General features: G+C 39.3%; 1 protein-coding gene across 1 annotated transcript; it reads left to right on the top strand.

The window, feature by feature from the left end:
- The first annotated feature begins 1,074 nt into the window (after positions 1-1,074).
- cul2 (cullin 2) lies at positions 1,075-15,064 on the top strand. The gene is made up of 21 exons (XM_085361931.1): positions 1,075-1,148; positions 2,111-2,249; positions 2,604-2,706; positions 2,791-2,885; positions 5,326-5,431; positions 5,660-5,742; positions 7,423-7,519; positions 7,775-7,885; positions 8,748-8,910; positions 9,058-9,182; positions 10,699-10,806; positions 10,917-10,976; positions 11,072-11,200; positions 11,372-11,458; positions 11,568-11,720; positions 11,811-11,888; positions 11,977-12,043; positions 13,667-13,869; positions 13,973-14,074; positions 14,190-14,306; positions 14,538-15,064. Exons 2-21 carry the CDS (start codon positions 2,131-2,133, stop codon positions 14,667-14,669), a joined length of 2,238 nt encoding a protein of 745 aa, XP_085218057.1. The 5' UTR covers positions 1,075-1,148; positions 2,111-2,130; the 3' UTR covers positions 14,670-15,064.
- Positions 15,065-15,648: the final 584 nt, after the last annotated feature.

Genomic DNA, 15,648 nt, shown 5'->3' with positions numbered 1-15,648 from the left:
AAGACTTTTGCACTGCCCTGTAAGTAACATGTGCCAGATTTTGGTTAACAAAAATGGAACAAAAAGTGGACGACAGACACTGGCTCAGTTGAGATTTTGTTTCATATCAATAACCTTTTGCTGCGATCAGCTGCCACATATTTGGTAACCAATGTAAAAAGATGTTAAATGGTCATGTAAAAAACAATATCATGTTGGTCAAGCGTCCTGGCAACTAACTGATGTTTTAGCACATGTAAAGCATTTAGCTAGAACTAGAACTTGTTAGTAAACAAATATATTGTGCCGACATTGTACGGCCTGTATGTACACAATGCTGTATTTGTGTGAATGAGTCTTAAAAGAAACTCTTACCTTAGTAGATGATGATGATTAACTGACGGAGTTATTTTATTTATTTATTTATTTTTGGCGTGTGTGTGTATCGGTGAGCCCGTTAGGCAGTGTGTTTTTTCTCTTGCCCATTCTGATTGGTTGATTGGCTCAGTACGAACTGAAATTGTTATTATTCGAATACTGAGCTGTTAGTATCGTAAACCTATCAAGTGCAAGAGAACGCCATTTTCAAACAGTTTACAAGTTTTATTTGATTAATTTTCTTCCACAATTATCAGGTTTGTGTCGGCTTTTACTGTGAGAATTGATTGATTGATCATACTTTATTCATCTCGAGGGAAATTGGAGCTTGGCTCTTGAGCTGCCTGGTAAAGGTGCTGCATATTTGTGAGACCTAAGGTAAACAAACAAACAAACAAACAAAAAAACACGTTTTCTAATACCAAAACATTTCCGATGATAACCCAGAGAATATGAAGAATATGACATTTTTGATGGTCAATCCCTAAGCAGTCGCCGTAGTTTGGGCGATACCATTTTAAATGGGTGTTCTCGTGATGTTGATTTAAGGGGTTTATTTTTATTACAAACAGATTTGGAATAAATTATTTAAAGTATTAAACTATTATTCAATACAAGTAACCACAGGGAATGGTAACAGTATATTTTATGACTATCACCCATCTTGATAATACATCGGCATCTAACAAAATGGTATAATCCAAGAGGTAGGGAAGACCTGTAAGTGAGACAAATCAAGCCTGTGACAGCGGAGAAATCGGAGTTTTATAACAAGTAATTACTGTACAGAGGTAAGTACTATCCAGGAGTCCTCGCTCGACCTTAGTGAACTGTTTTGTTTAACAGCAGCACCGTGTTCTGCCGAGCTGTCAGTGTAAATGTGGGAAAATTGTGAAGAAGATGACAGTTTTGCTAGCGATAGCTGAGCTACTGTTAGCTTGCTGCTAGCCGACTGCTAGCTGATTCACCAAAACTGTGCGGACTTGAGCAGGAAGAAGTTAGCTTGCTAGAAGCTAGTTAGCCTTTTAGCTCGCCATCCTATTTTGGGATTGGCATTCCGCTAGCTAGTAACCTTAACTTAGCTACGTTAAGCGCGACTACGAGAGGAATGTTTATTAATAATGCTTCGTTTTGTATGTCGGACATCTGTAAATGTGAAGTGGCTGATGATGTAGTAGTGTTTTCTGTGACGTGAAATTAAGTGATATGAATGACAAGAAATAACACTGGGCCCAGTTTCACCTTCTGGTCATGTAATCTGTGATGGTACCGGCGCACACCCTAGAAGCTGGTACTAATATTGCTAGGTAACGTGCTTAAGGATGTCTGCTACGTGATGCTGACACCAGTGCGTACCAAGTTTGACCGCTAATAATGACACAGTGAACTTGTCTATTCTGTTGATTTCATCTGTTGCTGCCAAACTGATCTGAACAGGCTGATGGTGTTGCACTCATTTTTGTTTGTCTACATATAAATTTTGCCCTAAGAGTAATGCTGTTTTCGTATTTGTATTATGGTTCATGTGAAAGTAAAAATAAACAGTCGAGAGAATACACCTTGCCATGATTTCTTTTATGTTGCCATTGCTACTGAGGCTGAGTTGACTGTTACTGTCATATATAAAGCAAAGTACACAGTTGCATCGTTAATGAAGAAACGAAAGCCAGGAACTAAGCCCCTTATTTCTTCCTTTTTAAAATCTCTTTGCACACTCCTCTTTTCATGTGCTTTTTTTCTGTCGTTCTCTTAGGCTAAAAGAGAAACTGTACAATGTCCTTAAAGCCACGGATGGTAAATTTTGACGAGACATGGAACAAGTTACTGACAACAATCAAGGCTGTGGTGATGCTCGACTATGTGGAAAGAGCCACTTGGAATGATAGGTTCTCGTATCCTTTATCAAATCAAATCAATTTTATTGTCACATCACATGTGCAGGTACACTGATACAGTACATGTGAGTGAAATTCTTGTGTGCGAGCTTCACAAGCAACAGAGTTGTGCAAAATATAAGAATGGCTAAATCTGAGACTAATCTGAGACTTTACCAGCTCGCTTCATGTTTAACCAATTTAGCCTGCAACATGAGATTTTTTAAAAAAGTTTCAGCACTGGGTTTGAGTGTAAATACAGATTTGCCAAAGCATTGTTGTCATTGTAAAATACATTTGTGTTTATTCATTTTTAATAGCAAATGTGTGTATATTTACATCCCTCACATTCTTCCTGAACATTGTCACCAGTGACATCTATGCCCTGTGTGTTGCATACCCAGAGCCTTTAGGTGAAAAGTTATACACAGAGACCAAAATCTTTCTTGAGAACCATGTTCGTCAGTTGTACAAGGTAAGCAAAAGTTCTTCTGTGCTTTTTCTTTGCTTATCACATCGCATTTCCTCTAAAGCTGCCACGCTTATGTGTGTATTTCAGAAAGTTCTGGAATCAGAGGAGAAGGTTTTAGTGATGTACCACAGATACTGGGATGAGTACAGTAAAGGAGCCGACTACATGGACTGCTTGTACAGGTAACATTTCTGCTTTTTTGTGTGTCTGTAATTTCAGTGTTTCAATTTGATATCAGTGAGTCACAGAGTTGATTTACACAATTTACTCCAGCCTTTTTTTCTTTTTATCTATAAACAAAATGTTTGTATAGCCTCTGTTGTTTGAGGTTGCCTGATTCAAACCATAAGCATGTCTGTAGTCGGTGTTTCACATTCACTTTTAACTGAAGGCATGAGTTCACCCAGGCTTCTGTGTTTGTCAAGTCCACTTGTTTGTTTAGCGTTCCTTAATGCAAAGTGTACTAATTCTGTTCCTTTACAAGGCTCAGTATTCCTGCCTTTAGTTTGTCCCTTAAAATATTACTTTGAATGTCGTTGTGTGAGGTGCCAAGAGGCTTTCGGTGTGTCTTTATTCACTCTAAATCAATATTCCCTTGTAGAGCTCTTAGATCTATTTTTATGCGTGCTACCCACCAGACTCCCTGTGCATACATATGCTTTTGTAATTTATGTCGGTCCAAGCAAGAGAGAAGAAAGTAAGGCGCTTGGCTTTAGTAGTGAATTTCTTCAGTTGTTAGCATCGAAGAGAGATGCTTATTATTCTTAACACATCAATTTGTGAAATACATGTGTAGTTGCGTTCAGTTTGGACTGAATCAGAACAGACTTTGTTAACTTGTAAGTTTAGCTTGCTGGATTGAGCAGGCGACTGATGAGCTGTAAGACTGCTGCAGAGTTCTGGGTTCAAATCCACCTCAGGCCATTTGCTGTGCGTCTTCTTATCCTCTCTCTCTTTCTCAGCTTTCCTGGCAATTCTGAACTATCCTGTTATAATCAAAGGAACAAAAAATGCCCCAAAATATATATAAAAAAAGAACAACAACAGCAATAATGACTATTTTATTTCTACAGTTCTGCTCTCCAGCAGTTACTGGTACTCAACACTAGCTGGTATATTGGCAGGTTGACTTACAGTCAGAGTGAATGAGAGAAAACAGGCTGAATGTCACAGGCAGGCTGCACAGCTGTGAAATATAATATAATAGCTGTGCGCTATTTAAGGTGGACTAAATTAGCCATCATGGATTAGAGCTTGAAAGCAGTTGTCAGTTTGTCTGGAAGTTGTCCTGCTGTGCTAACTCAGTTTTTGCTTTGTTTGTCAAATACTAAGGATTCATTCATTTGTACGCAACTCAGGCTACAATCCTCCTTCCTCCCATTCAGCTTCCTGACTGACTTGTGGCTTCACTAGTGCTGAAACGTTAAGAAAAGTTCAGCACTTCAAGTGCTTGTGGCCAGCTAGTCAAATCATTTTGAGTAATGAAAGAGTGTTGTAGCTGCTTGTCCAGCTTATCGATTTACATCAAAATTAATAAGAAATGAACATTATGGTGAGTAATTTCCCTGAAGCAGCGTATACATATGAATCCTCCCTAATAGCAAATGCATTCAGAATTTGATTATCTGTCATATAAATTAGTTGTACTACAAACTGAGACGTCCTTGTAGCAGTGTTTGGTACTACTTGGTAAATAAATAAAACTTTTCCACTGATGTAAGTGTTAACTCTGGACTATTACTGACTCATTTACTGTTATCTTGTTCTTCTCATAGACATTACAGAACACAAGGGCAAACTCATTTTTGCTCAGTACTCAAATGTATCTGTTATAAACTGCTACCAGTAAGAGTAGATGATACAGTTGGGTATTGAAAATGTGAATAGGCACATTAAAAAGACCAACGCTTTGTTAATATTTTAACATTCCCCCAAAACAATTTTGAACAAATTGTGGAAAAATTCAAAAACTTTTGACTACACAAAGTACTATTGCTGCTTTGATTGTAGTTTAATTACTTAATCTACAGTTTTTCAGTTCTTTTCTTTGTTTTTTTTTTTTGTGTTTTTCAGTCAGAGCAAATTGGCTGAACAAGTAAATGAAGCTCAGCTTCAGTTTCTGCAATGTAAAGGGCAGTGGACACTGCCAGAGGATCTGGATTTCTTAAACTTCATCACTGTGAATGTTGGTTAACAGATCCAAAGATAAACAAATCTTTCTGAGCATATCCTGTTATGTGAGACCACCAAGCATTATTAATGTGTTTGACTGGTGTTGATAACCTTTTTAAAATCATTTTCTTGTCATTATTTTTGTAAATAATAAATAATGAAAGTGCAACTAGACTAAAAAAAGCTTTTACAAAATATAATGGGAGCATTGATTACTGTCTGGATATTGTGTTTCACTCATTAATTTTGAGATAAATAACCACAGAGTGAGCAACCAAGAGGTTAACCAAACAATACCAGTAACACACAGCGTCTATGAGTGAATGAAAACAGGATGCATTTGTCAGCAGCATTTTAGTGTTTCTTCAGAAAACATGAGGCCTGTGTTTATTCCTCCTTCCAATCTTTGCGATGCTTTAAACATCTTGAATATCTCCCCACATTGTTCAGGTACCTCAACACTCAGTTCATCAAGAAGAACAAACTAACAGAAGCTGACCTGCAGTATGGCTACGGGGGAGTGGACATGAATGAGCCGCTTATGGAGATCGGAGAGGTACTAAGCATTGGCATAAAAACCTTTGCTGCACATCTATTTTTCAATGGGCGCTGGGATTATATTAGATGGAGATAAGGGGAGTGCTTATAATGGACAGATTGGCAGGATTCAGTATCAGTGTTCTGTTGCATAGGCCTACATTTCTCCTTTCACTACCCTTCTAGATGTAGGATTTGTCTGTGCTGAAGCAGAACTAATATGCTGTCTTTTTGTTTTTCTTTGCAGTTGGCATTAGATATGTGGAGGAAGCTAATGATCGAGCCTCTTCAGGCTGTCCTCATCCGGATGTTGCTAAATGAAATCAAAAAGTATGTTTATTCTAATTTCTTTTCTAAAAATTTCTTTTCTTTTCTTTTTTTGCCAAAAACAGTCTGTTGTAAATATTTTTGCTGTCATCTATTCCATCATTTGGCCTTGAGTTCAGTTACTGTAGTGGCTGTCTTCCAGTCCCTATATAGAGTAACTGTCTTTTGGGGAAGTTTGTAAAATGTGTCAGCACAATATGCCTGAGAAGATTTAAGTGCGGATCTTTAATGACAGTCTTTTATTGAAGCATTGTAAGGCATACATGTTTACTGACTTATAAAACCAATAAGAACTGGGTGCACTAGTTTGATTTTATTTAGGATTTTCTCCAAAATATACCTGCAGGCTGAAATACACACACCTGCACTAATATTAGGTAAATGTCCCTCAGCAAGTTGCACCTCAGCCAGATGCTTTTGGTAGCTGTCAGCAACATTACCAAGCTTCTGACGTGATTCTGGCTGGATTCTGATCACTCTCTTTGGCAGAATTCAGAGAGTTCATTTCAGTTTGTTTGTTTCCTGGCACAGTCCCGGCTTTTTATTTCATATCAGTTCAATTATATTCCTCTGGTGCCTCAGTGCCCTTTATGTTGTAAGGTAAAGATCTACAATAATACAGTGAAAACCCTCAACAGTGGGAAATGGAGAAACTCTCTTTTAACTGGAAGAAACTTAAGACAGAACCAAGCTCAGGGAGGGGCAGCCATCTGCCATGACTAGTTGGGGGTAAAGGGAGGGAGATGGGACAAAAGACAGGCAGAGTGGTGCATAAACACATGGAAAATGAAAAGATTTGAGTGAAGAAGAAATGCAGTGCATCATGGGAAGCCTCAAGCATCTAAGGGAGGGTTCAGGGTCACCTTATCCAGCCCTAACTGTAAGCATTATCAAAACAGAAAGTTTTAAGTTTAATTTTAAAAGCAAAGGGAGTGTCTGTCTCCCGAATTCAAACTGGGAGCTGGTTCCACAGAAGAGGGAAGACTCTGCCTCTCATTCTACTTTTAAATACCCGAGGAACCAAAAATAAGCCAGCAGTCTGAGAAAGAAAGAAGGAAAAACGACACGTTCTAGTCAGTTGTACTCAATCGCTAACTAGAAAGCACGGCACCATTAAATGAAAGATTTAAGTGAATGTGTGGATATTTTCCACCATGTGTGAATTAGAGAAAATCCCAAATTAATCCAAACTTGTGCAACTCTTAGTTTTGAAAGTCATTAAAGATGTACAGTCATTCCATCCTGGAAAATGAACTCTTCGAAGAAATCATTAAAAGCCCCAAATTGCCATGACATTCATGCTCATGGTGAGTGTAGGTAAACTTCTGGCCACAGCTGCATGAGTCAGTTGCTTTCACATAGTTTTGTTAGTGTTGTAATACTTGTTCCGTGTTTCATAAGTCTTTCCCCTTAAAAATACCCTCCATGTTTTAACGATTAAACAGATGACTAAAACTAACATGGACACTAAACATTTCAATAATAATATAAACTAAACTGAAATGAGCAACTCTACCTCACTAAGAAAAGAAAAAAACTCAAGTACTGGATTGGCATCCTTAGTCTGGATCCATGATCTTTATGAACTATTTACCATATGCTAAGGGAAAAAATGAGATCTGCTAATTTTAGCTCAAGGCAATTTAGTTAAACATTTCAAAAAACCTTCCCCTTCTCTGACAGTGATCGTTGTGGTGAGAATCCCAACCAGAAAGTAATCCATGGGGTCATCAACTCCTTTGTTCATGTTGAACAGTACAAGAAGAAGTTTCCACTAAAGGTGAGGCAACAAATAACAGCTCAGCCATCCAATTCCTACAGTTTTGTTTTGGGATTTTTTTGTTTGTTTGTTTTTGTGGGGTTTTTTTTAGGATTCATATTTTCTGCGCCATACGAACAATGTAGCCAACTTTCACAGCCATGAATACCACTAGTTTTGTGTTTCATGGAGTACGAAGCAGCCTTTTACATAGACCAGTGTATACATATTAAACGATAACTCCTGTGCATGCCACGTTCTCTTCCTATGCTGCAGTTTTATCAGGAAATCTTTGAAGGGCCATTTCTGACCAAAACAGGAGAGTATTACAAACAGGAAGCCTCCAATCTACTGCAGGAATCCAACTGTTCACAGTATATGGAGAAGGTAAGCTAAGATGGACAACAGATAGTAAAAGTATGTGAACGCTGGATGTGTTCCAGGATGAACATGAGCGAACAAGCTCCTGTAGTTGAGCATCGCTTTAAATGTCTTGATATTGTTGAGCTTTCTTGTGTTTAAGAAGTCAAAATGAAGCTCAGTTGGTTTGGTTTTAGTCACTCTTGGATTTCTAATGACTATCACTGCATCTTTCTGTGAATGATTGCGTGTATGTGTGTGCACCACCATCCACAGGTTATTCATATCAACTCATCAGTTCCTGTCAGTCTGGTGACATAAGAGTTTTAATGTGAATATTAGCTATATCATTAAATCGCTAAAGCTGATAACAGGATTTCCTGGGCCATGTCTGCTACCATGACACCATTTCTCTGTCACTTAGTCACTGCAGTAATCACATTTATGCTGTACGTTTGTCCCTTGAGCCTGTAAACAGGGTCATCATCAAGGTCAAGCATTCCCATTTGATAGATCAATATATGATATGACTGCGAAAGAGCAGCAGCAGACTCTATAGTACTATAGTGTCCTTGTGCTTCCTTATCTGACCCAGTTTACAACTATGTGTAGGAAAAAGTGTTGTTTGTCCTTCTTTGTTATCGGCTACGTGTTTCCTGAAAGAGCTTTATAACGTCTTTTAAGGAGTGTTTCAGATTAAGATGTTTGTTTTGCCATTAAGTGTATAGGTGTATATTTATTTTTTCCTGTAAAATATAACGGTGTACAGGTATAAAACCCATCTCCTTTTTTAAAGTGCTGATAATCATGGACCTACAAATGATTTCTTCTGTATTTGATTTGAAACCAAGCTACCTGCCCTTTTGATCACATCTTTCTTTTGTGGCAGGTGTTAGCACGGTTGAAAGATGAAGAAGTGAGATGTCGGAAGTACCTGCACCCCAGCTCCTACGCCAAAGTCATCCATGAATGCCAGCAGAGGATGGTGGCAGATCATCTGCAGTTCCTACACGGGGAGTGCCAGAACATCATTCGGCAGGAGAAGAAAGATGGTTCGTCCGCTTGTGGTTTTTTTGTTTGTTTTGTTTTATGGCTCGAAGACAGTGTTTATCACCAAATTAATTATATACACTCTCACAAAGTACGCACTTCTAATGTGAAAATCTGTGTAATGTGAAACGTTGTGTCATTTTGTCCAGACATGGCCAACATGTACACCCTGTTACGGGCCGTGTCTAATGGGTTGCCGCATATGATCCAGGAGTTGCAAGTCCATATCCACAATGAGGGTATCCGAGGAACCAGTAACCTCTCTCAGGAAAATGTTAGTATTACACCTGTCTACATTCGTATGCCTGTCTCTACTTGTACATACAACACACCTAAGCAATTGCCAATGACAGCAAAGAGGGAGTTGATTGACATGTAAAAAAAAAAAATTGGAAAGTGCATCAGAGGAAAACTAGTCTGGAATACCTGGTAGTGGTCAACCATCTCTTCCTCTGTGGATGTACCTTTAGATGTTTCTTTAGGAATTAGGAATTACCTTAACCAATGGCAAATTACCAGATCACCAAGGACTGTTGCATTATTTATGAGGTAAAGAATCAAGTATATAAACAAAACTAAAACCCTCAAACTGAAAACTACACATGCTGAGGTTGAAGCGTGTTATGCAAATGAAAGCTGAAGCGCTGTAATTAGCTAAGACATTCCAATGAGAAACTGCATGCTTAAAAATGCTTTGGTTTAAAGTACAGTAAGCTCGTCGCCTTAAAGTTCAGTTAAATTGTATATCTGACTTGTTAGTAACCAGATTGTCACTAATATGTACGATGGCATAAGTGTTTTACAATACTAGGATTTCAATCTCCATACCAGTACCAGTTTGAACATTCTGTAAAAGTGAGCTTTGAATAAAGTGTGATCTTTGTTATGATAAAACAACGAAGAATTTTAAAGCTGGCTACAAAAACATAAGAAACACATTTTAATAAATTATTGTGAAAGTAGAAAAGTTCAAGTTTGTCATCTTGTCAGTATCTGACTGTAAGTTCTCTGTTCACACTGCTCCACCTCAGTCCACAGCTCTTTACATCCTCAGCTCTGCTCTTTAGCACTGAAACCATCCGATTTGGCTGCCCTGCTCCGGTTTCTCTCTTTATTTGCTCGGATTAGTTCTCCACACTCTGGGCTCTCTGCTCAGTTCAGCTACAGTTGCCCCGCTGCTCTGCACAGCCAGCAACCCGCCTGGTTCTTAATGTGTCTGTAATCCTTTCTGTCACAGCTCAATATTCAATCTTTGACCCCTTCAACCTGCAATAATTATTTATCTTGTATCTAACTGTGGTCTATTTGTTTCTACGTTAATGATAACAAGTGGCTAACGTGACTGTCAAGTAATTAGTAATAGTTAAATGGCTAATTTTAACATGTGAGCTGGCCAAGTTAACATTTGTGCTAACTATTTAACTAACTGTTAACTAATTCAGTGTTGTCGAAACAGGAGCTTTACAGACCTCTGGAACTGTCGATCAGTGTTTTTTGAATTTTAACTACTTTAGCTGTTAGTGAGCGGAGGATCTGTGCCTGACTGTAGCAGTGCTGTGTGAAGTTGTGCTGGAAGAGGCTAAGATGGCACTGTTGGTATCAATATTATTGCAAATGATGATAATTTGATAAGTTCACATACATGATCCCACTTTTTCCCTCAAATAATTTAATTACGTTTACATTTTTAGCTGTCCATTGTTTTTAGCATTTTTTGTTTGTTTTTTCTCTATCGTTAAAAATGTCTGTTACTTATACTGCTTTGTCTTTCTCCTGCTACCCCTCCCTAGATGCCAACCCTGTTTGTGGAGTCAGTGCTAGAAGTTCACAGTAAATTTGTTCAGCTCATTAACACAGTTCTAAATGGAGATCAGCACTTCATGAGTGCCCTCGATAAGGTATCAAACTCCTCACGGTCTTATTGAATGTACAAGTGTGTGTTTATTTTCATTTCTCTCACAATTCAAGTCATTTGACAGCCAGTGTTTATTTGATGTCTCTTTCTCAGGCTTTGACGTCTGTGGTTAACTTCAGGGAGCCCAAGTCCATCTGCAAAGCCCCTGAACTCGTGAGTACGCACACAGACACACACACACAGAGCATCACGCAGTGCTGTACCCCATGCCTTGACCAGGTCATGTCCCTCCTTGTGTTTCTGTCCAGCTGGCGAAATACTGTGACAATCTACTGAAAAAGTCTGCTAAAGGAATGACAGAAAATGAAGTGGAGGACAAGCTGACCAGCTTCATCACAGTGTTCAAGTACATAGATGACAAGGACATTTTTCAAAAGGTAACAAGAAGGCGTATTAGAAAAGGAGAAAAAAACTGTTGTCACATTTTGACATAACAACTCAGCCCTGAAGTTTGATTTTGAGCTGAAAATAGTGGTGTTCATTTTAATATCTTCAGTTGTCCCAAAATATACATTGTTTGTCTCTCTTTTTTTTTCCCTTTTCTACAGTTTTACGCTAGAATGCTAGCAAAGCGGTTAATACATGGTTTATCGTTGTCAATGGATTCAGAAGAAGCCATGATCAACAAACTTAAGGTAAATCCACAGCTGGACTTGTGATGTATGAGACACCTAAGGTTCTCTGTTTTGCTTCTCATTTACCTTCTTTACTGCACCTCTGCTCATACTACTTCTTACCCTGCAGCAAGCTTGTGGCTATGAGTTCACCAGCAAACTCCACAGAATGTACACAGACATGAGCGTGAGTGCTGACCTCAACAACAAGTTCAACAATTTCATCAAGACACAGGAGACAGTGGTGGACCTGGGAATCAGCTTCCAGATCTATGTATTACAGGTCAGTAAACACAAATGCTTCACAATGAAACTTTAGCCTGTGTCCCACATTTTAATCTGTAATGTTGTGGTGTATGCTCTCGCTTGGCAGGCTGGAGCCTGGCCTCTCACACACGTCCCCTCCTCCACATTTGCCATCCCTCAAGAACTAGAGAAGAGCGTGCAGATGGTGAGGAGCGCTGCATAATACTCAAAGAGTGATGCTGATCAAAGGAGCACATTGTTGGACTAACCTTGTTTTCACCTTCCCTTTTCAGTTTGAGTTGTTCTATAATCAGCACTTCAGTGGGAGAAAGTTGACCTGGCTGCACTATCTCTGCACAGGTAACACAAATACACAAGAATTATGCAAGATGCGAGTATAACAAGGCACCATTTTCAGCACAAACAGGAAGCGTAACAGAAACGGGAGTACTGTTATGAAGGACCAAACTATATGTTTTTGTATGTCAGAGATTTGTTTCCCTGGAAGTGGGACATGCATGTGTGAAAATGATGCATACATCATTAGGATCGTGCACGGAATCTGTAACTTTACTTTCTTTTTCAATCCATTAAAGTGATTCCGTCAAACATGAGTCACTGTTACATGAAAACATCCCTTTAACCTTTGCAGAACAAGCCACAGTTGTCACATAGCAGTGATTTGATTGTACATTAGGTGACAAATAATCCTTGAAGCCAGAGTTTAGTGAATTGGCTCCTATATTTTGACAGGTAATATAAAGTAAAGTTACGTCCTGTGTACGCTCATCAGGCACAACATTATGCTCACCTGCCTAATATTGTGTCACCTTAGTCCCCTTTTTGATGCAAAAACAGCTCTAACCTATCGAGACATAGACTCTACTAGATCCCTGAAGGTGTGCTGTGGTATCTGCACCAAGATGTTAGCAACAGATCCTTTAAGTCCTGTAAGTTGTGAGGTGGGGCCTCATTGAATCTGACTTGTTTGTCCAGCACATCCCGCGAATGCTCGATTGGATTGAGATCTGGGCCAAGCCAACATCTCAAACTCGTTGTTGTGCTCCACAAACCATTCTTGAACTGATAATTTGAGCGACAGTAGCTCATCTATTGGATCGGACCACACAACCAGCCTTGGCTCACCACTTTCATCAATGAGCCTTGGCCACCCTTGATTCTGTCTCTGGTTCACTATTGTTTATTCCTTGGACCACTTGTAAAACATCAACCCTGAGGACAAAATGTTCACTTGTTTCCTAATATACCCCACCCACTAGCAGGTGCTATGATGAAGAGAAAATCAGTGTTACTCACCTCACCTATTAGTGCTCATAATGTTATGCCTGATTGCTGTATAGTCACAGGAACACACCCATACAGACATCAGTAAACAGATTTATCAGTTATTCAACAAGAGTTCACTTCAGACAGGTTCCATATGCTCTCAGACCATGACCCATTCTGGGTCAAGATGATGGATAATCATTTTAAAGTTATCACTCTCCACTTGAGAGACGTTTGTGGTATGTAATAATCTCTGAAGAACATATTAAACTTTACACATCAAATTTTACACATCAAACTTTAGCTCTTCTTAGCATTTTGAGATTAAAGTTGAATCCCATAAGTCTGGTTCTGCACTCACTGTAAGGTCGACGGACCTGTGTTTGTGCTGAGGACGTGTTTCGGTTTTGTCCAGTGTGCAGTTAAAAAGCCCGTTTAACACATGTAGACTTTATTTTCATCATTTGTGGTACCATGAGATCAGTTTGAGCAGACTAAGATGGGACCTGCAAATGGGTGTCTCATGCCAGAAGTTGCATGATTATGGTTTGGCGAAATCTTCGAAACAAACTTCTAGTGAGATAAGCAGTTGAGGATGCAGGACAAGCATGCACGGAGGTGAATGAAGGTAGTAACAAGCAGCGAGCTGGACTCATGCTAACTGACAAATGCAAATGTAATTTGTTTCCTGCACAGGTGAAGTAAAGATGAACTATCTATCCAAGCCCTACGTTGCCATGGTGACCACCTACCAGATGGCTGTGCTGCTGGCCTTCAACAACAGCCAAACAGTGACCTATAAGGAGCTGCAGGATGGCACGCAGATGAATGAGAAGGAGCTACAGAAAACAATAAAGTCCCTGCTGGACGTCAAAATGCTCAACCACGACTCACAAAAGGTGTCAGCTTTCATGTGGGATCACGTGGATCCCAAAGCTCAGCTAATATTCCATTAAGCACCAAGAGTGTTTTAAATTCAGAATCCTTTCCCTCTTCTCACAGGAGGAGATTGAAACCGAGTCGACGTTTTCACTAAATATGAGTTTCACTAGTAAAAGGACTAAGTTCAAGATCACAACGTCAATGCAGAAAGACACACCACAGGTCAGGCAAATAGATTTTGATCTGTCTCGGTGCTTTGTTATAAGATAACTGAGCAGTGTATATACATGTGTGTTTGACATTTAAAAACGTGCCCCCTGAATTGTCTCATGTTTAGGAGATGGAGCAGACGAGGAGCGCTGTCGACGAGGACCGCAAAATGTATTTACAAGCTGCTATAGTGAGAATCATGAAAGCCCGCAAGGTGCTCCGGCACAATGCCCTCATCCAGGAGGTGAGCAGAAGCTTTTGTCTCAAATAGGTTGATAGAAAGAAACGTACGTGCCAACAAGTCTTTGAGGTCAATGTCAGAGGGATTTACTTGGATTGAATGAATTGATGCTCGCAATGAAGGGCTGTTGGAAGCCCGAGGAGTAAATTTAGCATGTGCATAAGTGTTTTTAAATGGTTACCTGTTTTGAGATCATCTATATTTCTGCTTACATATGAAACTTCATGTGTCCAGGTCATTAATCAGTCCAAAGCCAGGTTCAACCCCAGTATCAGCATGATCAAGAAGTGCATCGAGGTGCTCATCGACAAGCAGTACATCGAGCGAAGCCAGACCTCGGCAGATGAGTACAGCTACGTTGCATAAGCAGAAGAGTCGAGCCACAGAAACACCCGCCCCTGTGACTGACTGACTGACTGATAACAGGTTTAAAACACGAAACGGATTCCTTCATTCATTTGGTTTTGGACTGTCTGCTCCGATCCCCGTGCAGCAAAATAAAGCGAAACCGGTGCCTCCATCTTTGAAAAGAAGAAAAGTCATCGTGTCACGTCATCATCACTCATAAGGCTCTCCTCCCGAACCCTGCCCACTTTCTGATTTTTAAGCTGTTTACAACATCACCAGTGCCACGCACGTGTGCGTCAAAGAGAATGCCTGTAGCTGTTTGAGAGCGGAGAGCTGATAAACTACAACAGAAAATAAAGGAAAAAAGAAAAAATTGGAGACACTTTTAAAAGAAAATGCTTTCTTTTCTCACATTTGCCGTTGTTGTGTGTTTATTTTTTTCTTTGTTAAATGTATTAAAGTTAGGAAAACATTGTAATAAAATGTTATACTGATTATTGTATCTACTTTCAAATATAAAGACAAACATGATCCTGCTGCTTGTCAAATAAATGAATAAAAAACACAGATGGGTTTATGTAAAGGTTTGTGTAGTGTTTCCATTTCAGTGAGGGGGATAGATATAATCATTACAGGTAATGTTTTCTTGTTGTAGTTGTGTACACACTATTCGGATCAGCTGCCAGAAATATGCAGATCATCAATATATCACAAAAACACTGGAAAGGAAGCCTGCCATGTTTCTTATCTGTGTGTCAAGCAGCTGCGAGTAGTGATTTGACATTAATATGATGAACTGATAAGGGTTGAAAGGTGGCAATCAGATGAAAAGTGAGGATAGGATCACGAGGATAGGAGCTGGAAACAGAGCTTTCCCATATGAGACAGGTGGCTTGTACAGACAGGAACAGACCTTTTCTGTGTTTATAATCGCAAAAGAGATTCTTAATCTCAAGAGTTTCACTTCCTAACTAAATAAAGGGAAAAAGAAAAGAAC

This window comes from Diplotaxodon limnothrissa, linkage group LG9 (assembly GCF_057381915.1).
Source record: "Diplotaxodon limnothrissa isolate DT_005_m linkage group LG9, D_limnothrissa_male_GT1.1, whole genome shotgun sequence".
NCBI classification, from domain to species: Eukaryota; Metazoa; Chordata; class Actinopteri; order Cichliformes; family Cichlidae; genus Diplotaxodon; species Diplotaxodon limnothrissa.
Note: the sequence above shows the minus strand (reverse complement) of the source record. Positions and strands in the feature narration are given on the sequence as shown.

Excerpts from the sequence above, each read along its gene's own strand:
- cul2 (XM_085361931.1), top strand. The coding sequence starts at position 2,131 with ATGTCCTTAAAGCCACGGATGGTAAATTTTGACGAGACATGGAACAAG. Across the intron at positions 11,721-11,810 it reads TCCAGATCTATGTATTACAG|GCTGGAGCCTGGCCTCTCAC; the intron begins GTCAGTAAACAC and ends CTCGCTTGGCAG. Across the intron at positions 14,075-14,189 it reads TGCAGAAAGACACACCACAG|GAGATGGAGCAGACGAGGAG; the intron begins GTCAGGCAAATA and ends TCTCATGTTTAG.